General features: G+C 41.5%; 1 protein-coding gene across 2 annotated transcripts in view; it reads left to right on the top strand.

Annotated features, from left to right (window-relative positions):
* Positions 1 to 15,852: 15,852 nt before the first annotated feature.
* Positions 15,853 to 27,772, top strand: part of LOC8051969 (cytochrome P450 2C31-like) — an 83,951-nt gene continuing 72,031 nt past the window's right edge. The window contains exon 1 of one of the 2 annotated variants that reach the window (XM_029995633.4): positions 15,853 to 15,954. In XM_029995633.4, the coding sequence (XP_029851493.3) occupies positions 15,916 to 15,954 (39 nt within the window). In that variant the 5' untranslated portion in view covers positions 15,853 to 15,915. The remainder of the gene's footprint in view (positions 15,955 to 27,772) is intronic. The other variant, XM_040504721.2, reaches the window with a different exon arrangement.

Below are 27,772 nucleotides of genomic sequence, written 5' to 3'. Positions count from 1 at the left end.
CGTTTTCGTACAGGTATGCAAACCCTTTATGTAAAATGAAAGGTAACAATGATGACTTTATTGGGCTCCCGTGCCCCCGTATTTGTTTTAATGTTGTACGCGACTGTGCGAGTGTACTCTGGTCCCTACTTTCACTATCGGGTGACGTTGAGTCCAACCCAAGAACTTTGACAGTTCTGCAAGCAGAGCAAGTTAATGCAATGCACGAACTCCTTATGTCACTCGATGTTAAGTCTTCAAGACTTGGAGAGCGGCAGGTTGCTCTTGGAACTGATGATAAACATGTGCTTATTGATAAACATGTACTTGTAGATAGCCGTATCGCATCCCTTGATAGGAGAATTGCTACTAAATGCTAAACAAAGCCCGTGCGCCTATTTTCCGCACAACAACCGGAGAGCCAACCACAGCAACGTACGGAGGTAGCCCAGCGAATGACGATGCCGAAACATATGTTTAGATAAAAAAAAAGGCAGTCTGAGTTGTGACATTAGGCAATGAAAGCGTGACGTGTTGCATTGCTTAATGCCACAACTCAGACTGCATTTCTTCGTCTAAATATTTTTAGAATATATTGAAAGTGAGCTTTCATCGGCTACCTCGATAAAACAAATAGGTCGCCGACTTAAGCAGGATCGTCAATGACCAGACAACTGCTACGTCCTCTTTGGTATCTCGTCTGGATGACGCTAAAATCGCTCATGGCGGTGCAACCTTATGTTTTATTGTTGACCAGAAACTGCGGGTGAAACCTGGTCTGAATCGGAACGAAAGATCATAAGTCTTGCCAATGAACATCTCGGCATTACTCTTGATGACTCCTACATAGGGCGTGCACACAGAATAGGTAAAATTAATGCAAATAAAACTAGACCAGTTATTGTCATGATTTTTTCATTAAAAAAAAAATGTCCTTCTTTGTGCGTTTAAATTGAAAGGCTCACCGGTTTCTTTGTCCGAAGACTTCTCTGTGGCGACGCGAGCAGCTCGTAGCCGTCTCATTGCGTTTGCAAAATCGCAACTGCAACCGTACAAAATGCGCTATGATAAGCTGCACATTGGCGACAGGACTTTAATTTGCGACCCCGCGACTACATCTTTTAAAGACCTCACTAGATAGGACCGTGCGGGGAGTGCTTGTACCGTTGAATCTGTGACAGCGAAAACCATGGACACCAGTGTTCTTCATGAAAATGCTGGAAGTGCAGACGTCGCTCGCTCTGTAATATGTAATAGCGAAACCTACGACCATCAGCGTTCTTTATCCTAATTCTTAAGTATTGTACCCAATCAAGAGCATCTGTGTTCCTTAATCAGCTCCTGTGAAGCAAGTAATATTTTCATATCGGGAATGTGGGTTTTCTCCTGGTATAGATGACTGTGAAATTTTAGGCGATCATCATGACTTCAACATTTGTCGTTGCGACAGGACAGGCCGGCGGGCCGGTGGTTTTCTTATTGGTGTTAAAAAAGACATTCCCAACCGGCTTATCTCAATATCAAGTGTGCTGGAATCAGTCTGGGTGTATTTAAAGTTTCCCTGTGAGACAGTACTTATAGGTGTTTACTATCGCCCTCCTGACGCCCGATTGGCATTTACTGATTGACTACAAGATGACCTACCCGTCTTGTCGCGCTCCGGTCTTGATTGTCCCGGGTTTATCTTCGGTGATTTTAACTTTCCTAGTATAGATTGAACCGGTACTACGCAAAATTCTGTAGAGGGGCAAGTGCCCGTGCATTTCTAGGTTTGTGTTTGACGTTTAACCTGAGGTAGTACAGTTCGCAACTAGAGTTATAGACAATTGTTCCAGCACCCTAGATTTATTTATTTCTAATAACCCTCCATTTGTCCATTAAATTTCCTGTTTAGGTGGGTGAAGCGACCACAAAGCATTTCAGTGCTTTCTTGTGTGTGGTAAAGTGTGTGAGTGTGGTAAAAATATACTTTTCTTCAATACGGGCGATGTTGATTTAATTAATACCTGTGTATCAGAGTACTAGCTTTCCCCTCTATTAAAGCAATTTTGATTCGAGAAGTTTTTAAACAATTGGTGTTTATTTCATGGTAAAATTAAAGACCTTATAGAACTCTGCGTTCCTCGCGCTGTAACTGAATCTAATACCTCGTGTCCATGGTTTACTCGATCGCTCCGTTCCCTCTCTAACCAAAAGAAACGACTCTTATGTACAGCCAAATCTATCAATACGCCTGTGTCTTGGTTACGATACAATGATTGCGACAGTGAGTATAAAATTGAGCTACGTCAGCGTAAGCAAATATTTTTTTGTGATACATGCCTAGTATTTTTCAAAGTAACCTTCCCCAATTCTGGTTTGTTGTGAATCCTAAACTGCTGTCTTTCTTTAAGCTAGTTAATGACTCTTGCACTCTTATTCCGGATAGAGAGCATGCATCCCTTTTTAATAACGTTTTTTAAGTGTTTTTACTGATCCTACTTTTGTCAATCATGACTCCTTTGTCTCATGCGATTACCTCCCAATAGACCTAAATTATAGTCGATTTCATCGGCATTGTTGAAATCAGCCATTCTCTGAAAAAATTATTTTCCTGTGGCTTCAATAATATAAATTCTAAAGGACTTCGTAGTACAAAGCTGAAAAATGCCCTTTTTCTAACCAGGACATTTCAAAAATTGCTCGAGGTTGGAGAGGAACCTGATAATTGGAAATTCGGCAAGGTCCTTCTGATCTGTTAGGGACGTGCTAAAACATCCCCTCTCAACTATAGACCAGTTTCCCTAACTTTCATATCTTCCATAATTCTGGAGCCTAACATCGCCAAACATCTTCGTACTTTTGCTTGATTCAAACAGCTTTTTCTGCAGCTCTCAACATGGTTTTCACGTGTCCCTATCCTGTGAGACCCAACTTGCCTCCTTTACTAATGACCTCTATCAGAATATGGACCGCGGTTATCCTACTCACGCGGTGTTTCTCGATTTCCCCGAAGCCTTTGATACGGTCCCACATAACATTTTATTTCATAACTTATCTACGTTAAATATTGACCCCCAAGTACTAGAATAGATTATTTCTTTCCTATCAGATCGTTCGCAGCATGTTAATGATAACAACGCAGCTTTCGCTGCCATTTCTGTTACTTCTGGCGTCCCTCAAGGAACTATCCTTAAGCCTCTGCTTTTCCTAATACATATAAATGATCTCCCTCATCACATTTCTTCCCCTCTTCGTATCTTCGCAGATGATTGTCTTGTGCACAAAAAAATAACGACCCCTGACTATACTTCCTAACATTACAGACAGACATCGGTAAAATAGCCTACTGGTGCATTACGCGGGCAGATGAATCTTAACATTGATAAATGTAAATGTATGTGTTTCTTCCGTTCTCCATCTTACCCCCAACCGAATCACACTCTTCGCGGTACAACCTTTGCTTATACTAATTAGTGTAAGTATCTAGGTGTCCACATTACTTCTGATCTCTCCTGGCATACTCATATTAATACTATCCTAGCATCAGCAAACTGCACTTTAGGATATTTGAGCCGCAACTTTAAGTCCTCTTCTCCATTCCTTGAGCGTATTCTATGTGTTTGCCGTGTCGGCCCTAAATTAGAATATTCGTCTTCGATCTGGAGTCCTCACCAAGTTATTTTAGCAAACCATATTGAGTCCGTCGAGAACCGAACCGTTCGTTTCGTCCTCTCTAATTACTCACGTTTCTCCAGTGTGCCTGCCATGAAAGCCCCAGCTTGACATCCCCGATCTTTCTATTCGTCGTAACATTTCCCGTCTTTGTCTACGGCATAAAATCTATCACCACCCACCCTTATATTACTCCCTGCTTCACCTGCCTACTTACATCTCTTCGAGGTTTGATCATCCCAGCAAAATAGCCCGAACCAAATGCAACTCAACGGCCTACCTTTATACTAAACTTCCGGACGACATAGTGAGCTGGAACGACCTCTTGGAGAATATCGCCACCATCAGCTACGGCACCCTCTTTCGGAGCGTTATAACTAGTCGCCTTACTAACACCCACTCCCCTGTGTAATTTCTCTGGCCTTGAGGGTATTTGACATAAATAAATAAATAAATGGATAAATCATCGGTGAATGAACTAATTGATGATGCACACATTAATAACTCATTTATATAAATAAGGAACAGAAGAGGTCCAGAATGATCCCCTGGGGAACACCAGAGGTAGCAGTACTAAAGGAAGAATTAACTCCATTAGTGCGACAAACTGAGATAGACCAGTTATAAAACATTTATTTTGGTACAAGCTGTTAGGATCAATATTATACTGACCAAGTTAAAAAGAAAAAGTTCATGAGAAACTCAATCGAATGTTTTGAAAGAAATTAAGAAAGATAAAGATACACAACGCACCTAGATCCGAAGGTAAGTAAGAAGTTAAGTTTCGCAGGACAAATATATTTTTAAATATTAAGGTGACGGAGAGAAAACATAATTGGTGACTAAAAACACTAAAAGATGAGAGTAAGTACAGATTAAAATTTATATTCAGATTTATTCATTTTTTCAGAAATTTAGTGCAGACACACAAAGAGTGTTTGGGCCCCTAAACCACAGTGGCTATTAGCCCCGAGAAGTTCGCGTGGCGCCCCCTTACGGCAAATCGGGGTGACGTCACGGCGAGGAGAGAATTTTTCCCCGACTCGCGCCGCTCGCCCTGTGGAGGCTGTGACGACGCTAGCTGTCGGCGCGCTCGTTTCTATTTAGTTTTTGTGGCATGTTTTTCGTAGGAAGTGTAAATTTTTCTATGTGCCTTTATTGAGGTATGGCCTGTAGCTACAGGCGAAACTTCAACCAACATTTTAAGCATGGTTGACAGGGCAGGCGACGCATGAATTGGAGTTGTATATGAAAATAAAGAAATATGGCCACAATTGCAGGAGCATCCCTATAGATTTACATCTCGCACAATAAATGCTGCTGATGGTCTGAATGAATTGGCACGTTATGTATACTATTTTTTTTATATCTGTTTTTAAACAAGATCGCCGAAGCAGAAAAGCTGCATCATGCTCGAGCAACATGCTAAATACAGTCTGAAAAATGAGCAGAGAATCACGAGTAACAAAGCCCAAGTGCAGGGGCAAAGTAAAAAAAACAAGGAAGATTTTGTTATATACATTGCTCGCATTTGACCTTTGCTGGACTCGGATAGTGTTTCAATGTTCTACACGGGTGGTATCTGTGGACTTGTTTATATCAACCCTCAAGTAATGTATAACAAACGTAAGCGAAGGTGTCTAGCTCGTTATTAGTCTCTTAAGCCCTAAACTTGAGATTTTACTTAAATCGAATTGTCCTAAAGCTAAAATACCAGAAGGTTTTCTCACGCAGACTGTCGCCCTTCACAGGTTCCACATTTTCTGCTACTTGTGGTGCACCTACCACTGGACGGACAATCGAATGCTTGCTTTTACTCCTGTTTTCCTCTGTTGTCAAAGAGTCCAGCTGTAGGGAGTTTGGAGGCTGAGGAAGCTTTTGGAGACCTGTGGCAGTGTCTCTTTTAATTGGAAATGACGATTCAGACTAAACGGTGTATTTTCCGAACGCCGAAGGCTGGGATAAAAATGTCCGGAAAAAGTATAAACATTCCAAATTACGGTACTATTGCTGTGCATATTTTGGGCAGTTAAATACATATCATACAGGCACTGGGGACAATTGGGCCGTCTTTGCTGCTACCATACAAACTAATTTCCAGTAATTGTGTATCTTTTAAGAAATATGCCTGCATACGTGTATAAACTATATAATTAATTCACGAAGAAGCTACATTTATGTAAAACAACCCTGTTCCACGAGCACTTCAAAGATAATCAGACACAGGGCCTTTAAAACATCTGCGAACTAGCGCATGCAGAGTGGCAGCGCAAAGTTGGGGTCGCGAGCTAATTTGCCGACCGCCCAAAGGCCCATGATATAAATACCCCCTCAAATGCCTTGAAAGCGGGATGTAATATCGTTCTAAATCATGAACATGCAAGGAACAGAATTCCAGCGTCTGAAACACTTGCGCCACCGCTTCACCGATCCCTCGCAAAATTGCCTTGTGTCGTGTGGACGGACGGGGAGGTTCATCGGCGGAATTGCCTCCGCCGATAGCTTTCGGGATTTGTAACCCAATTTTAAAGGTAAAAGGGACGAGCAGGCTTATAAAATGTACGGAAGCACGTCAATATCGGCCTAACCCAACGTCCTGTACACCGGGTAAACGAAGTCCAGCTCCTCGAAGAGCTTGCGGCACACAACGCCAAACCAGGAAACGGGTGCTGGGAAGCCAGCCGATGCGAGATCGCGGAGCGGAGTCATCGCCCTGACGTGACGGTACGCCTCACCCAATCAGGGCGCGGCGACCGCAGCGACGCTTGTGCTCGCTCTCGGGGCTAATAGTGTCGTGCCCAATCACAATAAGTTTACAATACGGCACAAATGTAGAAATTGCAGCATAAAAATGGCTAGGTTTTGTTACGGAATAATATGCAGTTAATACACTTGCGAATTAAAAAAAAATATATTTTTATGTTGCCAAAAAATTTAAGTTATGCCTCATATTTGTTGGCAAAGCACGACAAATTAATGTACAGAGCGCGACACTGCTAGCGCGAACAAGCGATCGCCGGGTTTTAAAGTTTTTCTTTTTGAAACCAAGGTATGTCATCCAAGTTATTATTGCTACGGAAAGAGCTCATTTAGTTCTATAATGTAAGTGATAAAATTTCGTGCTTGCTAATACTATTTAGAAGTAAAATACAAAAATGCGTCGATGTCGTGTTCGCGCTAACAGTGTCGCGATGTGTACTTCTACATTCAATGAGTCGTTGAGCGTAAGTATTTTCACATAAAGGTAAGTTAAAAATATGACTAAACAGACCTTGTATTTGTAGGTATTACCAATGTAGCAATATTCATTTTACTAAAATATCTAATTTATTGAAATAAAGTTCGCTGTGGCAAGCGTTACGTCCGGACGTAGCACTGAAACGCGTATACCTAACCCTTCCCCCCGCCCTCCTTTCTCTCCCCCGTGAACCTAGGGAAGGCGGAGATTTGGACGTAACTTGGGTTACGTAGGACGTAACGCTAGACACTTTGAATAAAGTTACATGGCCGAATTCAGAATAGGAATAAAGACGCGGTGTTTTCGTATGTCCCTGCCGCTGGTCTCAAGTCGTCTCACCTAGACCAGGGTCGTGCTTTGTCTGCTGTACTTCCTCTTATACCGGCACCTCGCAGTGCATCGCTTCGTTGGAAGAAGGAAGAGCGATGGTCCCAAACAGCAGGTCGGGTGTCGGCCCTCGCTGTGTGCAGGGTCTTGTGAGAACGCCGTCTGGGGGACGTGTTGGTGGAGTGGAAAGCGGGCGCCCCTATGGGGCCGAACGGCCACATATTCCTTGTTGGAGATTTACACAAACTTAATGGAAAGGCTTCATTAATTTTATCATGGCAGGTAGAGTCTAGGGTGTTTTTTATTGGAATACTGTGCTTACGCGTAACACGTTTATATATTGATTGGTAGCATTTTAAAGGTCTGTTTGGGTCGGTTAGACTTGTAAATGTGATATCTCCTATCGTCTGTTTCTGTAATTGACTAATTGTATGTATGGACGTAGTATATGCATTTTCCAGGGCTGTATGGAATAGGTCAGATGACCATGCACAAATGCGAAGTAAAGAATGCGAAGGGTCGATATATCAAAACATTCACGCGTATTTAAACTACACAGGTTTTTTTCATTGTCTCCGATTTGCGTGAAATTTTGCTAAACTCACCAAGAAACATCGCTAAAGTAATATAAAAATATTGTTTTTTTTTTCGCGAAGTTATTGAATTTACAGTTCTGGTCTTCACTGTGCTTTTGTTTTTTTATCTGAAAGTCTCTACTGGCCACAATGAAAAAGTGACGTCAGTGGAACGCAGGGGTTCTCTTTGGACAGTAGACTTTGTTCCCGACTGATTCGAAGCAGTTTCATGGTGTCAAATGAATGCTTTGGAACCTCGCTCCAGTAGCCGCGCTCCAGCACAGAACAAATGGTTGCCATATTTTATTTTTTAGACTGCTCGCTCGATTGGCAAGCCTGCCTGCCACTGACGTGACGGCGCAGAAAAGTGTGGGTATATTTGAATCTTGGTTTTTATCATTTTCATTGGTCGATTTCACAATAACTATTATAAATTTCGGGATACTAAATAGCATACCGGAAGGGCAAAGGCCGGGGAGTTAGAAAATATAGTTAGGCGAGGTTGATAAATATTACTAATTTGGCTTTTCCACTGGGAATTTAACGCGAAGAGCGCACCTAGGTAGTTAAAAGAAAAACCTTGCTGCAAATCGTTAATATCTAGGCGTATTTTCATAGCCTACTTAAATATTTTATAGAATTAATTTTTAGTCTTCGTTATCTAAAGGTGAGTTTATTGTGTGCGGACTATTCATTATACCTAGACAATCTTACTTCCTTTACACCGTAGTTCGTCTATATTTTGCGCTATAAAATTATTCATGTATCCTCAGCATACATTAGCACCCCAGAGTATTTTAGACACAATAAAAATCATTATTGTAAAAAGAAAAAAAAAATATGCCCATGAACTTGAGCCCTGCCCCAGTCAACACATTTTGGGAGGAAAAATAAATATTTAAATATTATTTATTGTTTTCTAACTGTGCTAGAGTGCATATGGGCAAGGCGAAAGCGCAGGGAACAGAGCGCTCATCATGTGTCCTCTCGAACTATTACAGACCCTGCTGCTATCTTTTGCCGGTGCATTGGCTTCGCGACCACAAGTTGCTGACCCTGCATGTCACCTAACGTCATCGAGCTGCTGCAGTCATGCTGACAACAGCCATTTCATCAAATCCTTCCTGGACTACCACGTGATCAGCGGAGGTGGGACGTCATCTGCCTGGACCCCTATAAGACCGTCGCCCCACACGACCATCTTCAGTGGGCAAGGCGAAAGCGCAGGGAACAGAGCGCTCATCATGTATCCTCTCGAACTATTACAGACCCTGCTGCTATCTTTTGCCAGTGCATTGGCTTCGCGACCATAGTTTGCTGACCCTGCATGTCACCTAACGTCATCGAGCTGCTGCAGTCATGCTGACAACAGCCATTTCATCAAATCCTTCCTGGACTACCACGTGATCAGCGGAGGTGGGACGTCATCTGCCTGGACCCCTATAAGACCATCGCCTCACACGACCATCTTCAGTGGGCAAGGCGAAAGCGCAGGGAACAGAGCGCTCATCATGTGTCCTCTCGAACTATTACAGGTTAGTTACACATGCTCGTGTAGAAGTGATGATAAATGCCTTGTTGTTGTGCCTTGCCCACGTACTTTGCTAGTCATTGCATCCGATTGTCTCCATGTGTGCAAATTATTACTATGCGGGGACGTGGAAGAAAACCCGGGCCCAACAGTTGAAGAAATGTTTGAATCACTTTTAGAAGGTCAAAAGGCCATACGGAATGATTTGGCCGAAGTTAAGAAAAGGCTAGAAGTGACAGAGTCAACTGTGAGCAATATTGGTGTGCGGATAAATCAGCTTGAGAGCAATGTTAAAGAAATGTTCGAGAAAACTGAGACCGTGGATAACTTAAATCAATGCGTCATGAGGATGCAGGAGGCCATGAGATTGCAGAACCTAAAGTTACTCGCGCTGGAGGACCGTGGCAGGAGAGCGAATTTGGTTGTTTTTGGAATTAAAGACTCTCCTGAGGAAACGGAGGCGGTGCTGCGTCATAATGTGATCAAAGAAGTGTTCCTGGATAAACTGGGTGTAAGTTGTTCTTCCGTAGCAAGAATTCATCGGCTGGGGAGGCCTGCTAAAGATCGGCCGGTCATACTTTATTTCCAAGACTATCATGAAAAACAGGCAGTTCTGCGGAATAGTGGGAAACTGAAGGGAACGCGTATTTTTATTCAGAACGACTATTCTCCAGAAACACTCCGAAAACGAAAAGAACTTTGGCGGACCGCTAAAACCGATAAAAATCACGGTGTGAAGGTTTCTCTGGTAAACGATAAACTTCGCATTAACGATGCGTACTACGTATGGGACGACACTTCTAACACACGTATTCCAGTACAGGCGGCGAGTGGGAATGACACTCATAATAAAGACAACTCAGTAGAAGTGATGAGCAGGGACGACGCTTTTAATGAACGCATCCCAGTGCAGGCGGGGAGTAGCACACAGTCTACCATTTAGCAGTTACGGTTCCAGTCGCATCAGTTACGTGTGCTTTCATTGAATGCCAGAAGCATTGTAAATAAAATTGATAGTCTTGAACTGTTGCTTCTTTCATATGACCCCCATTTAGTTGGTTTAACAGAAACTTGGCTCCACGAGGGAATCCGTGACGATGAAATAATTCCACCGGGTTATCAACTACTTAGGCGTGATCGTGGTTCACGCGGTGGAGGCGTAGCAGTTATCGCAAAGTCCCATATCAATGTAACCTTACTTGATCAGATTGACGACCATGAAAGTTTGTTTTTGAATATATCACTGTGGGGTTTCACTGTTTTACTTTGTGCTGTTTATAGGCCCCCAAATGCGGCCGACTTGTTCCTTGATAACTTATACGATCATCTTCTAGCCCAGCATGCACAGAATGTTATTGTAACAGGCGATTTTAATTGGTCCGCTATTGATTGGAATCAACTGGCCTATGGAATGTCCGATTGCAGTGATAGAATCTTAGACATTATGCTGGCTTTAAACCTTGATCAAATTGTTTGTGAGCACACTCGTGAAAATGCTCTTTTGGTTCTTTTTTTTTGTTAGTCAAATGTTTCTCACTGGAGTGCTAAGTGTTGAACCTGGTATCTCTGATCATCGTTTGTTGTCTTTTTGTTGGACTGCTAGACACGTGGGAAGTACGCGGAATCGTTCTGTTGTGAATGTTAAAGACTATGAACGAGTTAACGATATCGACATAATCGATTACCTTGATGATAAGTTAAGTATTAACTCCGAGCAAAGCGTTTCCGGCTTGTGGAAACATTTTAAGGAAGCTATAAAGTTTTCCGTCTAACACTTCGTCCCTTCGAGGAAAGTACGAAATAAACGTCAAAACCCCTGGATTAGCCGAGAAATTATTCAGATTAAGCGTAAATTAAAGCGCCGTAGAAGACAACATAACACTGCATCAGAGTACTTTGAGGAACTTAAAAAACAACTTGTGGCTATGGTAAATTTAGCAAAAACACGTTATTTTAAAATTACGCTTCCTGAGTTCATTAAAAGCGACCCACAGAAATTTTGGCGTTATCTGGGATCAAATAAACAAGTGTTAACAAAAATTAAAGTGGATGGGAACCTTGTGACCGAGGGTAAGGAAATAGCGACAATTTTTAACCAATATTTTCAAAGTGTATTTATTCCAAAAGATGACAACGGAACACCAGCCCCTCCTATAAATTCTCTCGAGGTTCCTGTAACTTCAGTCGAAGGTGTCTTGTCAATGTTGCGTAAACTGAAAGTAAAAAAGAGTTCTGGCCCAGACGGTCTACCCAATGCCTTTTTAAAACGTTATGCACTGCAATTAGCTGAATTTTTGACCAAGATTTTTCAAGTTTCCTTACTTACCAGAGTAGTGCCAGATGACTGGAATATAGCTCGGGTTGTACCGATTCACAAGAAAGGGGATAAGTTATTGGTGTCTAATTATAGGCCGATTTCAATTACTTGTAGTTGCTGCAAGTTATTGGAACACGTCGTGGCCGGTTATATTAAAAGCTTCTTATCTGAAAAGGGTATCTTATCGCCTAAGCAGCATGGATTTAGGAAGGGAATGTCCACCGTCACGCAACTCGTTACGTCTGTTCATGAATTTCTCGCGATACTCGATGATTCAGGGCAATGCGATGTGCTTTTTTTAGACTTTTGTAAGGCGTTCGATAAGGTGCCGCATGCAAAACTGCTTTATAAACTTGAACGCATAGGACTTCCCTCTTACATTATTCTTTGGATAAGTGCCTACTTAAGAAATAGATCCCAATTCGTTGATGTTAACGGCCATGTTTCAAACGTTCTATCTGTCACTTCCGGCGTGCCCCAAGGAAGTGTGTTGGAACCATTACTATTTCTTATTTATATAAATGATCTAACCGAAGTGGTTTCTTCGTCTGTTTCCATGAGATTGTTTGCGGATGACTGTATTGTTTTTAAAGACATCAACACTGCTGACGACAGTCTTGCGCTTCAAGAATCTATTATCGAGATAGAGCACTGGTGTGAAGCTTGGGATATGGATTTGAATATTGAAAAAACTGTGCTTCTAAAAATTACACGAAAAAAACATATAAGCTCATTTGAGTATCAGCTTCACAACATTGCCATTCCTGAGGTCACTAGCTATAAATATCTAGGTGTTACCATTACTAATCGTTTAATTTGGTCTACGCACATTTCAAATATTTGCTCTAAAGCTTTCGCTAAACTGTGTTTTCTAAGGCGAAAGCTCAAACACGTTCCCAGTAGTGTTAAGCTCCTCGCATACAATACGTTCATCAGGTCAAAACTCTAATATGCATCAGTCATTTGGGATCCCCACAATAAAAAAGATATCCACCAGCTTGAACTTGTACAAAGAAAGGCAGTTAGGTTTATATTCAGTAAATACAATAGATTGGACTCGCCCACGGAACTTATGAGGGATAACCAAATACCACCTCTCGATACACGTCGGAAATGACTCGTATTTTATTTCTTTACAACATCCTGACATCCAGAGTAAGCCTAAATACACTCCCATATCTCAATCAACTAACTTCAAGAAAAACGCGACACACTAGGGATCACGCACTACAGCCCATCTTCGCAAAAACAAATGCCTTTAAGCACAGTTTTTTTCCACGCACTATTTCGGACTGGAACTTGCTACCAGAAACCATTATTCAGTCAGCCAATTTCATTCAGGAATTAGAACGGTACCTAATTCGATAATGCATTCCGCAGCAGTGGTCTTGTCTTCTTTCGTATTATTGTTTTTGTCATTTTTTCATGTGCACCCATATGTTGCATTTTTTGCCCCTCCTCTTGGGCCAGAGAACTGGCCTGCAGTATTGTAAAATAAATAAATAAATAAATAATAAATAAATAAATATACTGGTTACACAAACTTGTCAGTAATTCAGAGGATCATAGTTGTAACCAGCTGTTTAAGTGGAACCACATTTTCTATTTTCGAATCATTTGGTGAAGCTCCCTGGTCTAGTAAATATCTTGTCTAGGATAATGTAAAAATAAATTAAAATTAAATATTTAGTATTTGTAAGATATTTAGAAATAATATGTCGGTACAACAACAACAAAAAAGATATGTACAAGTTATCAATCCGTTTAACTATCCCGTCATGTACAAAACAATTGAAGTTGTAGGGGGAAAGAAGTAATTAAGAGGATGAAAATGGCAGGCTGTCTCTTTAGGAGGCTAAACCTCCAGCATACCTATAGCTTTTCCAAGTTGTATTGTCCCAAGAAGATCATCACGTTGATTGACGGGAAAAGCTTCCACCAATCAAACGAGGACACCAACCCGAAAAGCACTGATAGAAATTGGAGAGCATGGCGTATTGACTCCGCACCTGTTGTAGCGACAGGCATGCGCTGCCTATTGTTTTGGATTTTTGGAACTGTTATCTCTTCTACATGCGATAGCATTTCCAGGGCCGCCCTACTTTTGGGTTATGAGCGTCTGTGCGTCCCGGCTCGATAGCTAATTAAACTGAAAGCGTCTCTCTACTAAATCTAGCGAGAAACCTTGCATATCATTGAGGCAGTGCCACGCCTTTTAAAAATGCGTCACAAGACGTGACGTCACATGACACTGTCACATGACATCGCAGTCATCTGACATCACGTTATGTCACGTCATGCTGTTACGTGAAGACGCACGACGTCAGGTCTTGTCAATGAAGCCACAATGTCGCAAAACGTCACGAGACAATGAGCAACAGTACGTGACGTCAGGTAACTCGCCTGGCAAATATACATAATTCTATCGTGTTACATCTTTAGAAACCGCCAAAAGAAGGCGCAAATTTTTTTATTGCGAGTTTGGCAACGATGCATTATATCTTGAGTAATTTAATAGTATCTAAAACCCATGGATTACACCGCGGCAAGAAGCTGTGCCTCTAATTTACCATTTTCTTGTAGTTCGAGTACATTGCAGTAGAGGTTGACGTGAGCGTAAAGGTTTGTTGAGCAGCAAATTAATCCAGAAGAGCGTTTCTTTTTAATTAACAACCAAAAAAAAAAAAGGATTCTTAAGATTTCACTTTTTCTTTGGTCACTTTTCGAAAAGGCGTACCTTAGTCGAACATCGAAAGTCGGACGCCGAACGCCAGTCCGGCGCTCGAACCCCAGACCGAGCGCGAGGAGCAGATAACGCTCTTGTTCGCTCTAATTGAAGGGAGACGCTGGGTAAAGACAAAGGCAGCTGGCCTTGGCGTTTACCCACCAATCTTTCCAATCAGAGTTTGGGTCTCTGACCTCCACGCACGCCACGCCTTATCTCTTCCTCTCCCTTAGTTTGTCATCGTGTAGTAGATTCGTGCCCACGTCACAGAGTTCTGGCCACGTCTGAAACTGATATCTACGTGAATGAGGCTGAACCTTACCCCTTATCGCGTTTGTCAGCCGAGTAAAGTTGCGCAGCGTTGGGCGAAGTCTTCAGCAGGGAAATCCTTCTTGAACTTTGTTTCAACTTAAGTCTATGCGAAGCCGACTCTACAAGCTCATAAAGCCAATCAGAGAGCGCAAAAAAAACGCACAATCATGCTCTTCGTCATGTCTCTGCACGTGTTCCATCTTCACTGAACCAATCATTAGCAGAAACGGTCCAGTGACTTACGCTTTTAACGTTGTTTGATCAGTCCCATTAGCTCGTAGCGTCGGCTGCGTTTGTACTTAATGAAACGAAGTATACGGTTGGAAAACATGAGTAAGAAAACCAGCTGAAATGTAGATAAAAATCGGAAGTTAAAAAAAAAGTTTCATGCTATTAAAAGAAACGCAAACCACACCAGGGTATTTACCATGCTGAAATCCCGGGTACATGCATTTAACGGGACCACATTAGCGGGTTTTGTGCGATCAATACACTCGTCTTCAAAAGCACGAAACAAGTTTCGCACGTTCCGATTTATTTTTAAGGTAAATTTTAAGTTTTACAGCAAAAGAAAAAAAAAACAGCTACAATGGTGCTTTTCATGCTTATTTCCCCTTTAACCTGAAAAGGCAAGAAAGTTCCGTCTCTAATTTTTATTTTATTCTTCAACTCAAGTGTCGGAAACAGCCTTTAAATTGCCGATATATCGCCCGGTTCATTTTCGGCATCTAGGTGGAGGTTTCGTTCAATGGACCCTCTTTAAAAGCACGTCGAGCGACACTGGCCGTAGCCATTTCTCGGACACGAAGCGTGTGATAGGTTCCGAGTCTTCACCGAAAGCAGCCATCGCACTCGTTGGCACGCGCTGAGCCGAGCTCACGCCGAATGCTGACAGATCCCTGGTGTCCCATACAGCCTCAGGGTGCATGCCCAAAACTCGGCGCGTTCAATAATTAGCTCAACAGCTAATTGATGGTGGTCACTTTTAAAGAGGGTCTATAGCAACAGGTGAGCGCATTGTTTAATAAAGATCGTACTTTGTTTCTTAGCGGGGTTCTCTCTGCCAAGTTCGCGTTCGGTCGATTGCGCACATGTCAGACCGTCCTTTCGCGTTCGGTCAGCCTTCCTCTAGATATCTTATCAAAGGAGTTGCCCGAGAGGCGACCCCCCAGTAAAAATATAGTCGACACACGCGATATCGGAAACTCCTCGGAACTTCGCGTTCTTATTCGCAAGCTATTCTCTCCGGTGAGAGCGATGGGTGGACTATTATACAATGTGCTCCAGAAGGCCGTGGTGAGTTCGGAGATTTGAAACTTCGTGGTGCAAACTCTTGTCGCAGCTGAATTATTACATGCGAGCAAGTTGTTATTAATGGGTTACTCGGAAACGATTATAGAAAAATTATCCGTTCACTTCATGACTCGGGGAACGCAACCGAGCTGAACTCGAACTATTAATTCTACATGATTTTTTTAAGTCAAGCCCATAGACTTTTTTTTGTTTGCATCAATTGAATTGGAAAAATTTGAATTTACCGAAACGGACATGCTTATTGCTGGTTCTTGTCCCTCTAGCAAAAGTGCTGGTGTATTATTAGGGGATACGTGTACGAGAGGCGTTGCAAATATTTTTCTATTTCATATAGCACATGAGTCAAACGAATCGTTGACTTTTGGAAGGGACCGAATAAATCGGATTCGGAACGTATCTCTATATAATTTACAACAGGGGTGCCTAAATGTGGTTAATCTTGAGTATAAACACCTCATTAATTTTTTCTTAAATTGTCCTAACGTTGTCTTCGATTAAAAATGAAAAAGAAATACAGACGGATTTTGAGAAGACATCATATGAGAATAAAAGGCCTCAATCACAAATCCAACGCGAAGTAAAGAGCGTTTCTGGCTTGAGTGTGTACATATATACTCTTAATTTCTGAGAAGCTTCAGCACGATTGTCACACCGCTTTATGCGGTGGCAGATAAATACATGAAATTTAAATAGAATATATTAGTTAGAGAGTCACTCTTCATGCTCAGGCACCCTCTTAAAATACCTTCAATTATTTTGCTATTTTTTTTAAACCAAAGTGCAAGTGTGTCCTCGACACCGACGCCGGCTTAGATGCTGTTTTGTCCTACATACAGAATGGCTCTGAAGGGGCTTTTGTTAAAAAATGAAGTGTTGAGAAGGTTACCAGAGTGTTAAAAACCGAACAAAGCTACAGCATTACAGGAAAGGAACCATTTTCAGTTGTGGAAGCATGACCTATTTCCACCATTACTTGTACGGTATACAGTGCCCCTAAGAAGTGATTACGCAGCGGTCAGTTTTTTTTTCCTTTTAATTAAAAAAAATGACAAAGACCCGATTGCTGCAGTATTGCCAGCTGTGAAACACCAGCAAGTTGAGCACAACCTTACGAACCGGAGTGTTGATGCTCCCCGTGTTCTTCAGAAAAACACCAACGATTTACGACCTATTCAACTGAGGAAACCGGCTGAAGAGCTACCAGATTGAAACATGGTTACACCATATAGCAACGTAGTAAAAGCCTTATCGGCTCGATGGGATTCCCATATTCTGAGTGTTGTGCCCGCTACCGAAGTAAGTAAAGAAATAGCGTTACTCGTCAGATTGGAACAAAAGCTAACGCGTTCAGTGCTCGGTTACCATTTTGCAAAGAGTAAAGCTATACGCACTCCGTCGTGCACCTCGACCGGAAAAGGCTATACGCACTACGCAAAATTCGTGTAAAACGAATGGTTACAATCAGACTTGTACGTAATCCGTCACAAGTAACGGAATTACTTGTAATCCCTTACATTTAGCAGTAATTTAGTAACGGAATAATTACATATTTTCTAGAGTAATTTTAAAGTAATTCCCTTACATTTTTCACGTAACGGATTCCTTGTAATTCGTTACATTATTTTTTTGTCAAACCAACCCCCCCCCCCCCCCCCCCATTCTAAAAAAAAAAGTTTTTTTTTTTTTTTTTGTCAAATTGAGCGCAGTGACACTGTCACGGGGATTGACCACCGCAAAGGGAGGCTTGGCACTCTTCAGTTTCTTCCGCAAAGCCTTTTTTTTTTTTTTTTGCACACCAAGCCCCTGAGTCTATCTTTTTTTTAGACCCTAACATCAATGTAAAAAAATCCAAATAAACAATTCTACAAAAAAAAAAAAGGGGGGGGGACAAGTTATTTCCGCGTTTTTTTTTTTAGTACCTTTGTTTTGTTCTTTGCGATCGAAGACGGGGAGAGGAGGACACCAAGTGATTGTGCGCCTCTTCGAGAAGCTCGAGGAGTTAAGTGCACCGAAAAGAATTAACAATGTCCTTCTCGGATATAGTGACTACGACCATTTTCATGTGTCACAACGTGTCACAACGTCACAACACAACACAATGTCACAACACGAGACAACGCTCCCTCTACCCTACCCTTTTTGTGAGTCAGCTTTTTGCGAGCACTTAGAAAATGGTAATAGTCTTCCTTTCTTCTGTCTGTTTTGCCCCAGCAGGACGTATCTTATCTTAAGCAGATATTTTTACAAATAAAACATAATAATGGCTGATGTAGACTTGATATTCTGGGCTTGAGGAGAGAGTGAAATTCGTGAGTGGGGCCATAGCGCGGCTTACTTAGTACTCTACCCTTTGCTGCCCGTGGCATCAGTGGACGTCTATCTGGAGAACACCGGAGTAAACTGAAGTTGGTCCGTGCTCCGTGTGTTTTTGAACGGCACGAAGAAAGGTACACACGGCAAGAGTGCGTCTACAATTCCTTGTTTTAACTGACGTTCTAATTAATTGCTGTTATGAGTGTCCTTCTTTTTATTTTATTATTTATATTTATATACTGGAAACTTTTTTTTTATTGACCAACGTCTCAAGTGAGGCTCGAACTGTTCATAACCAAAGGAAAAAGAATATCGAGCCAAACCTTATTTATTATTTAATTATCACTTTACTGTTACAACTATGTTTTGCTATCGATGACTTCTACAGCTTCGCCATTTAGACAATGGAGAATTTTAGCAGATCGGTCCGATGACTCCGTTAACGATATCCGATACTTCGCCTCCGTCTTTGCGTATGCATCATATCGTTATCGGGTACCGTTATTGCGGGTATCGGAGGTATCGGAAAGATCTACTAAAACTCTCGAATAGCAGGCAACGGCTGCAACGACAAAGCTTTGCTCTACATTCGAGGTAATAGTACTTCCCTTGCTTCGCTCAAAAAGCTCAATGCAGAGCATAAAGAATTTGTGAGGAAGAATATGGCACTCCCATGCAGTGCCTCACCTCAAATGGTGTTCAGCGCAGCAGTCGACATATTGTGTAAGAAATAAAGCAAAATGTCTGACGAGACTTTTGAGAGCCAGCTGTTTCTCAAAATACTCAAGGTCATTAAATGGAACAGGCGGCAACAATAAGAAATTGAATAACCCTCTTCCATTTGTTCCTTACTTGAGGACAATAATGTTAAAAGTAACGCCACGAAAGTAACGGATTACTTTTTGGGGTAACGGTCAGTTACTTTCACGGGAGGATAATTGTAATAAATTACAATTTAGCCTCGAGTAATTGTAAATGTAATTCCTTACTATTTTTCAGTAACGTGTACAAATCTGGTTACAATCAGTATTCTAAGCGATAGCATAGTATCGTGTAAATGTGTCTGCTTCATACGCTAGTGGACGCGGGTTCGATCCGCGGTGTGAGCCTACTTTTTTCTATTTTTTTTTCGAATTTTTTGTTGTGTCGAGACATTTGACGATATTTAGGACATTTCGTTTTTATGATAAACACTACAAAAAAAAAAAAAGAAAGAAAAAGAAACGGATGTTGTAGACAGAATGTTGTTGAACTTAATGGTATGGGACTCCCTTTCCGGAGGTGCAATCGTGGACAGCGGGGCTTTGGTTGCCAAATGGGCGCCGGGAAGCGGCGTGTACGGGTGAAGTTTTGTAATTAGCAGCTGCACAATGTCGCCACAAAGCGCCGTGAACGCAGGCGGGGAGGTGTGTTAACGAGCTCCCTAGTGATACACGCGCCGTTCGAAAAAGGTGACCCAAATGATGAGCTCTCTGCGTAGTGCGTATAGCCATTTCCGGCCGAAGTGCACTACGTATTGCGGATAGCTTTACTCTTTTCCAAATGTAGCGACATATCGGTGTCGTTAGTTGCCATGGCTAAGGAATGTTAATTTTACGTTAGTTTGTTGTTACTTACTGTTTCACTGTTAGTATATTACAGATATTACACGACTGCCGCGCCTCAACCACAAACGTCTCCACAATATTGTCGAACCGTTCTTGAGAAACGGAAACTTGATGCATACGGTTGACCTTTATCTGCTTCAGCAAGGGTGTTTCGGGATATAGGGTTGTTGTCTCGGTTTTTCGTTTCTTTGAAAGCACGTCTAACTTTGATAGCTTCTGCGAATGGAGGGACTGGCGGAAAGGAAACAAATGAAGAATGATGCGAAGCACCGCTGTAAATTTGTAGTTATTAGTGGTGTGGTACAACGAAATATTAACTAAATAGACTGTATGACGAATTATTATAAAAAGACGGTCTAAATAAATCGCAAAATTAAACAAATATCAAATAGGAGTGTTTATATATAACTGTCGTGATTGATATATTCTCCTGAAATATACAAGTAAACTAATTTAAACCGTTTTTGAAAAGTTTTCGCTAGCTAACGTTAATGATCATGGTGAGATATAACTGAAAAAAAATATGCGACTAATAAAACGATCTCGAAAAAAAAGGGCGTGTTTTGGGTAACAAAACTCAATCACGACATTTTAAGAAATAAATAAATAAATAAATAAATAAAGGTAAATGACACTGAAAAATAACTCGCCTTAATGTGCTTTTTTTTTTTTTAAATTAGACTTAGACGTCCCGTGTGTACTCAGCACAGAGTAGATATTTAAATAGCAAATTGTCTGACTTCGTTTCGGCGGCTGTTGCCATCTTGCACTAAAAGTGAGTGGGAGATGGCAGCAAAAGGGGCTTTTATAACAAGCGTTCCAAAACGCTTTGTTGGTTGTTGACAGACGTTGCATGACAAAGATAACTGTTCAGTACATGGACTGCTCACAAACAACACACCTCATAGCCAAGCCGGTTTTAGTCACACAAGTTTAGGCTACACAAGTAACAAAAAGATGACACCGATCGTTTATTATAACCAATAACTATTACCAAAGTTGATTATGGGTTATTATAAACGAAGTATACTGCCAGTTATACTATGGTTATAATCACATACATAGTCCTAGTATATTTGCGTGTATATATGACTAAAAAAGGTGGCGAGAGTTAATAAGCTTTCTACACTAACTTTCTCTTTTACATCCAAAAACCTTTTTCTTTTTTTCTCACCGGCAGCAGCAAAGTAAGGGTAAAGCAGACGAAAGCCATCACCATAACTGCTACGAATGTGTCTCTCTAGAAGAATGGTATCGTAGTCTTCATACACAACCAGGAACTGCAAGAAGGAAAAGGCGGGCGCAGCGTCCAGCAATAGAAATTTCGGTCTTTAAATGCCCGGAAGTTGAGGCCGTGCTTTCTTGTGGAAGAATATGATATTTATGTCTTATGAACTGCGATACAAAGAAGGTACCGTTCGTTGTGGTGACCCAGTCTTTCGTCTAATTTTTTGAGGCGCCATGGGAGAAAGGATGCCCAGAGGATTTGGGCGGCGGAGAAAAGCTCACCGGAGAAAAGCTCACCGCGAAACCGACAGATGCGGAGAAAAGCTCACCGGCCTTTGATTGGATGCGGAGAAAAACTCACCATTTTTTTTTTTAACTTAGCGGATTCTGCGTCAAACGTGGCAATTTAACACAATTCGCATTCGCAACTTCATTAAAAATATGTCCACTTTTTGTAATATTCTTGAAGTTCATTTGGCATATTTACTAAATCATCAGAAATTAGTAATCATCCATTCTGTATATTAATGAAGCCGCAAGTATAAAATCAGAACCTCGTACACCGGTAAAAAAGACAACTATTTATTGACAACTGGCTGTGTGCCGTCGGTAGCTCTGTCAAATAAAGAGGTTTGTACTTTTCGAGCTAATATGAATAGCTGTGTGTGAACCATTTTAGCTCCAAATATTGTGTAGTGCCTGATAGACAAGTAGGTGTTTGTTGGTGTAATCAGTGTCGGCTACGCTGTTTTGTTTCTGTTAATTTCACTAACAAACTTTAGTTACGTGAACAGCTTCGTCCTGTCGTGTTTGTTGTCTTCACGCCGTCGTCGTCGTTTGAGCGGTTTTCATCATGTATAACGTTTACAAACTCGTCCAATTCGCTATATTAATTCGCTATATTACAGAAGACTAATTCTTATATAGGTCACCAGATACAACGGTGCCAGGGTGCAGCTCTGAAGGTCATGGGTGGATCGCCGTAGAAGGGCAAAATCACACAAAGGCAACGTGTGGAAACACCAGCACGAACGGCTAGAAAACGTGCATGTCCGTAGAATGAAAAAGTCTCGATATCTATACTGACTGTTCTAACCTGTTTTCAAAGGTTAACAAAAGCTTCAAAGAAAATTTCAGGCACAGCGTTGTTGCGCATGCACTTTCGGATTTTCTTCATTTAGAGTTTTGATTTTCAGGTTTTAGGCAGACATTATTATGTTTTGGAACTTTTTCCTGTTTTTCAAGTTCATAAAGTTTTCAATTAGGGTTTCGTTGCCTACAGATTAAGCCACAGAAAACACTCGCCCGCAATTATTAAATAGGGGGCAATATACCACAATAAGCTTAACAAATATTACAAAAAGTTATATATTCTTTGCGACAAAGCTGACGAATTTTAATAATAATAAATTGATATATGTTACGCGTGGTCCAACATATTCAATATAAAAGGAAGAAAAAATCGGTGAGCTTTTCTTTTCTCCGCATCCGCCGGTTTCGCGGTGAGCTTTTCTCCGGTGAGCTTATCTCCGGTGAGCTTTTCTCCGGTGAGCTTTTCTCCGGTGAGCTTTTCTGCGGTGAGCTTTTCTCCGGGATTCGAGGATTTAGTGGGAGGCGACCTTCTGAACGGGAACCGTTCTCCACCGAGAGGCCGCACCTTTGTACTACCGCCACAGGGATTCTAAAAGATGGTGACATCTTTCTCGTGATGGTCGCCGTTCAGTGCTGCGATTACCTTGCCATTTGTTTTGGTTCAAAGCGTGTTAACGTCAACTCTTCCAAACTTAGAGTTCATATTTTCTGTGGTTGGTAGAAATATAAATAATTTGTTTCGAAGAAAAGGATGTGACCAGCTAGAGTAGTTACGGACGCCGAGGCAAAATCTTTCAAGTGGCGGCTGACTGCTGCCTTCTAGACGGATCTCTTTCCAGCGAGACGACTGCTCCTTCAGGGTACGGCGACGTTAATCTTAGCAGCTTCTTTTCAAAGACTGCACCAAGGACGCTTAGGGGATCCGCACAGTAATAATCTCGGGTCTTTTGGGCCCGGTCGTGGCAATGTTAAAAGGGTCTTCCGAAGAAATTTGAAATTACGCCGTTTATACATAACTTTAATTATTGGGGTTTCATTGCCACTTTTACGCAGTGTAAAGAATAAATATTATCTTATTTCCAAACAATTATGCGGTTATTTTTTTATCAAAAGTAACAAGTAACGGGTAACGTAATTTGATAAGAGATACCGTAAAATAAGAACGACATTACTTTATCTCCTTAGCATTTTGAAATTCTAACGAGTACATTAGTACGTTAGTAAAAGAACTAACGCGTTACCAGTAACGTCGTTACTTGTAACGCGTCATTTCCAAGAATTCTTATTCTTTAAGATGGACTACTGTATCGTGCCCGGGAGACCAAAAACGGAAGATGAAACATGCGTCAGCTAATTTTACCCGTAGATCCTGTTGACCTTGTGTCACATTAAGTATACAACATTCCTGTTGGCGGACATCTAGGAGTGTACAAGCATATGCGATGAGTCCGTGATAACTTTCATTAGATTGTTTCCACTCGAGACGTGCGCGAATAGATCAAAATGTGTAACCACTCTGCGTCGCGCTAAAAATCACCATAGCGAAACAAAGGGCAAACGGGCCTTCACATACTACGTAGGTGCCCCGTTTGGAAGAGCGGCAGTTGATGTTGTAGGTCTACATACCGCAGGAGGCACAGGGGAATGGATACATAATCATAGCTGGCTTTGACCATTTTACCAAAAGGTAAAAAGCCAGACGTGTACGTCATACGAACGTACGACAAAAACGCTGTTACCAGTGTCTTAGTGAAAACTATCGTCCCAAGACACAGTGTAACAGTAGAAAATTATTCCAGCCAGGGGGGCACTTTTTAGCAGCATTTTTTTTAGGAGCATGTGCACGGCACTCGGATCAGCGAAGAGGATAACAACGCCCTTACACCCCCGGTAACATTACAAGGCTGAAAGGCTGAACTTTTCGCTCAATCAATATTTTTTGTGTCCATTCAATAGAGCTTGGGTTTGGGCTAGTTGGTTTTTCATTATTTTCGTTCTGCGCTGCTAAGGTATACAAACTTGGACAAAGAAGAACGACACTTACACACGAGAGGCGCAACTGTTTGTTGTTTGTAAACCTTAGCAGCGCAGAACAAAATAATTATATCCATTAACAAGCACCAAGAAGACTGGGACACTCACATTCCGTTTGAACGGATAATGTGCTTATGGGCTTGAGATGACGCGAAAAGCCTAACGCTGGACTGTGACCAAAACGCGTTACAGGCAGTACAGGGCGACATAAAGAACACTCAGCTCAAAGCAGGCAGTGCAATCGTATTCAAACAGACTCCATACTTTGTCATGATTAACCATACCTAATCACAATTTTGCGCAGCTGATTGCAACAGTTAAGTTTTACCACGCGGGTTAGCGGGAATTAATCCCCCGACCGCGCGATCCGTATTCCGATGTCTTTGTTCGACACCACAAATAGGATATGAAAGGGAGCGCAAACAACGGAACCAAATAGGACTCACGGGAGCCTGCGTCAGCTAGTTTAGCATCGGCGCGCTTAAATCGCTTTCGAATATCCAACGTCCCCCACTTCGAGATGTCACAACAACCCTGGGTGGATATTAACACACAAATGGTTAGCCCAGCGGGCATATAACGTCATTATTTCGCACAGCAGGCAAAAAAAATATCATTTCGTTTCATTTATTTGCACCTTAAGGACCCGTCAAGGGCATTATATATGGGGAGGGAGATATTCGAGATTTGTACAATACAGGAACGCAAATACAAGAAAAACACAAAACTAAAAACTTTACACACTTAACATATTTGGGACCGCTTACAATTACACATATCATAAACATGAAAAATGAAGTTCATTACAAGATAGAAATGTATTCGGGTCCAAAGTGGTGACAGCGGATGATGGGAGGTTGTTCCAGCCGCTGATGGTCTGAGGAAGGAATGATCGACTAAGTGCGTTCGTAAATCCTGAAATACGTTTGATGGCACGTGTGCTGTTAAGGCGCGAAAATGTTTGGGGGGGGGGGGGGGGGGGGTTATGGGAACTGATTTTTAAGGTCTGGAATGTGGTAGTATATTTTATAAAGAAGGCAGAGCTTAGGGACTTTCCTGTGGAGCTGCAAAGAGGGCATGGCTAGTTGCTTTTCAATGCGAAAACACTGAATAATGAAGGATTAATTATAGCTTTACAAGCTAAATCGGGCACCCCTGTTTTGAACAGCTTCGTTTTTTCTAATTAGGTAAATTTGAGCGGTATTCGAGATGGCTGCTGCATATTCTAATTTAGATCTTACGTACGTGTCGCACACCAGCTTGCGGACAATGGGAGGTGCAGATCGTAGGTTACGTCTTACCAGGCCAGGGTTTCTTGATGAGACAGCAGTGACTGCTTCAGTGTGATTATTTCAGGAGAAAGCTGGTGTTAGTCTTACACCAAGATATGTAGGCATACTAACAGTATAAATTAAATCGGAGTCCAGGTATTATTGGTAGGACAGTACCAATTTGTTTCTAGTGAAGGGAAGTAGTTTGCATTTAGGTTTGTTTAGCGACGTCAACCAGTCATTGCACCAACTGTTAATGTTTATTCGGTCACCTTAAAGTAAAGTATCTTGCGCATTTGTTACTTTGTCACAGACGTCGCAGTCATCTGTAAAAATATCTATTTGAGAGGAAATAGTGCTAGGGAGGTCATTTATACACATTAAAAACAATAGCGGCCCTAAAACGGACCCCTGCTGAACACCAGAGGACATGTTTGTTAGGAAAGATTCTTGGTAATTAATGAACGTTCGGTGCACGCGGGACGAGAGAAAGTCACGTATCCGTGCAAATGTGAGCGGGTGAAGACGAAGGGATGACAACTTAGGGAGCAGGCGTGTATGACAAATGGTCAAATGCATTGGAGAAATCAAGAAAAACTGCCCCAGTCGGAGTATGGCATCACAGAGCTGAGTCTCGCAGGAAAGTCCCCTTTGAAATCCGTGCCGCTGTTTAAAGAAGAAAAAAAATACTTGTACGGTGAATCATGATGTGGGAGTAAAGAGTATGCTCTAGTAGTTTGCGAGAGGTGGAGGTTAAAGATATTGGGCAATAATTAGACACAGAAGAGCGACTACACTGCTTAAAAACCGGCATGACCTTTCCTATCTTCCAGTCGGAGAGAAGGCAGCATTCTGATAATGATTGGGCAAAGATGAGTTTTAAACATCCACTAGACATTATACTAGTATTTTCTTTAAGACTTTAGGGTTGATGTTATTGAGAACAGCAGAGGATGTAAGTTTTAGTTTATTGATGAGGTTTTTTTTATTTCGGCAGAGTTAACAGTAATACGAAGCATGGGCTCATAGGTTTTATCGGAAATGATGGGAACGCTGCCCAAACATTTCTTTGTAAGAATTGAGGAAAAGTTATCGTTAAAAGCTATAAGGCAGTCGCTCTCCAGGATGGGGTCACCATTAGCGTCTGTAGGATGTATGACATGGTTGCTACTTTTTGGCAAGACCGAGTTCCAAAACTTTTTTGGGTTACTATGAAGTATGTTAGGTGAGTTGTGTAAAAAAAAACTTATTTTTTTATACATAATTTGAGGTTACGTGTGTACACCTTCGGAACAAAATTATAAGCATCCCAAGCTTGGGGAGTGTTCGTACGTTTCGCTTTTGCGAAAAGTCTTTTCTTCCTGTTACCTTAAGACAGATTTTTTTTTTGTTGCAAACCATGGGTTTGTTGCATCAGAGCGTATATGAATTCTTGAAACAAACATGTGAACAATAATATTTATTTTAGTCTTGAATAATACCCCCTTTTTTTCTAATAGTCTACAATGAAAATTAAAATCAAATGGTCAAAGAAAATTGTCAACTCACTGTTAACTTATGCGTAGTCAGCCTTCTTATAGACGTGAATGATTTTGGAAATGAGATGCTTCATGAGAACGGCCAGTGACAAGTCGGTGTGCAGAACTTTGTAATCACTGAGCCCATCGCTGTAGTGAATATATTTGAAAAGGTCTGATGACGTACTTAATATCAAGTCGAGAATGTTGTGTGAACGTGTTGGTTTATCAACCATATAACTGCGTGAAGTTTAAAATTAGGCACATATCTAAGAACAATTTTGATGTGACAGAGCCTCGGGGTGATAGATTAGACCAGTCTATAGAATAAAAATTGAAATCGCCAAAAAAGAGCAAGTCAGGTTTCGGGAAACTATTTTTATTTTTATTTTTAGAAGGACAGTGTGAAAGGATGAGGCACAATCAGGTGGCCTGTAACATACACAAAGAATGACTTTACTATATGGTGTAAAAATGCATATACACATAAATTCTATGCCATGAATTATCAAACAAATGTGAAAAGAAGAAATATGCTGTTTTATAGCACATAGCACACCGCCGCCTCGCCGGCTGGGCCGGTCGGGCCAGAAAAATGTGATAGAATAAATGTACAGGAAAAGTCTTTATCTTCAATATCACCTTTTAACTAGGTTTCGGTGAGAATGACTATGTCAGACGAATTGTCCTCAAGACCACTATGCAGCTCGTCTCGTTCTGGTATGATGCTACGAATATT

Source organism: Ixodes scapularis, unplaced genomic scaffold, assembly GCF_016920785.2.
Source record: "Ixodes scapularis isolate PalLabHiFi unplaced genomic scaffold, ASM1692078v2 PGA_scaffold1__304_contigs__length_218370807, whole genome shotgun sequence".
NCBI classification, from domain to species: Eukaryota; Metazoa; Arthropoda; class Arachnida; order Ixodida; family Ixodidae; genus Ixodes; species Ixodes scapularis.
This window is presented reverse-complemented; position numbering and strand designations above follow the sequence as displayed.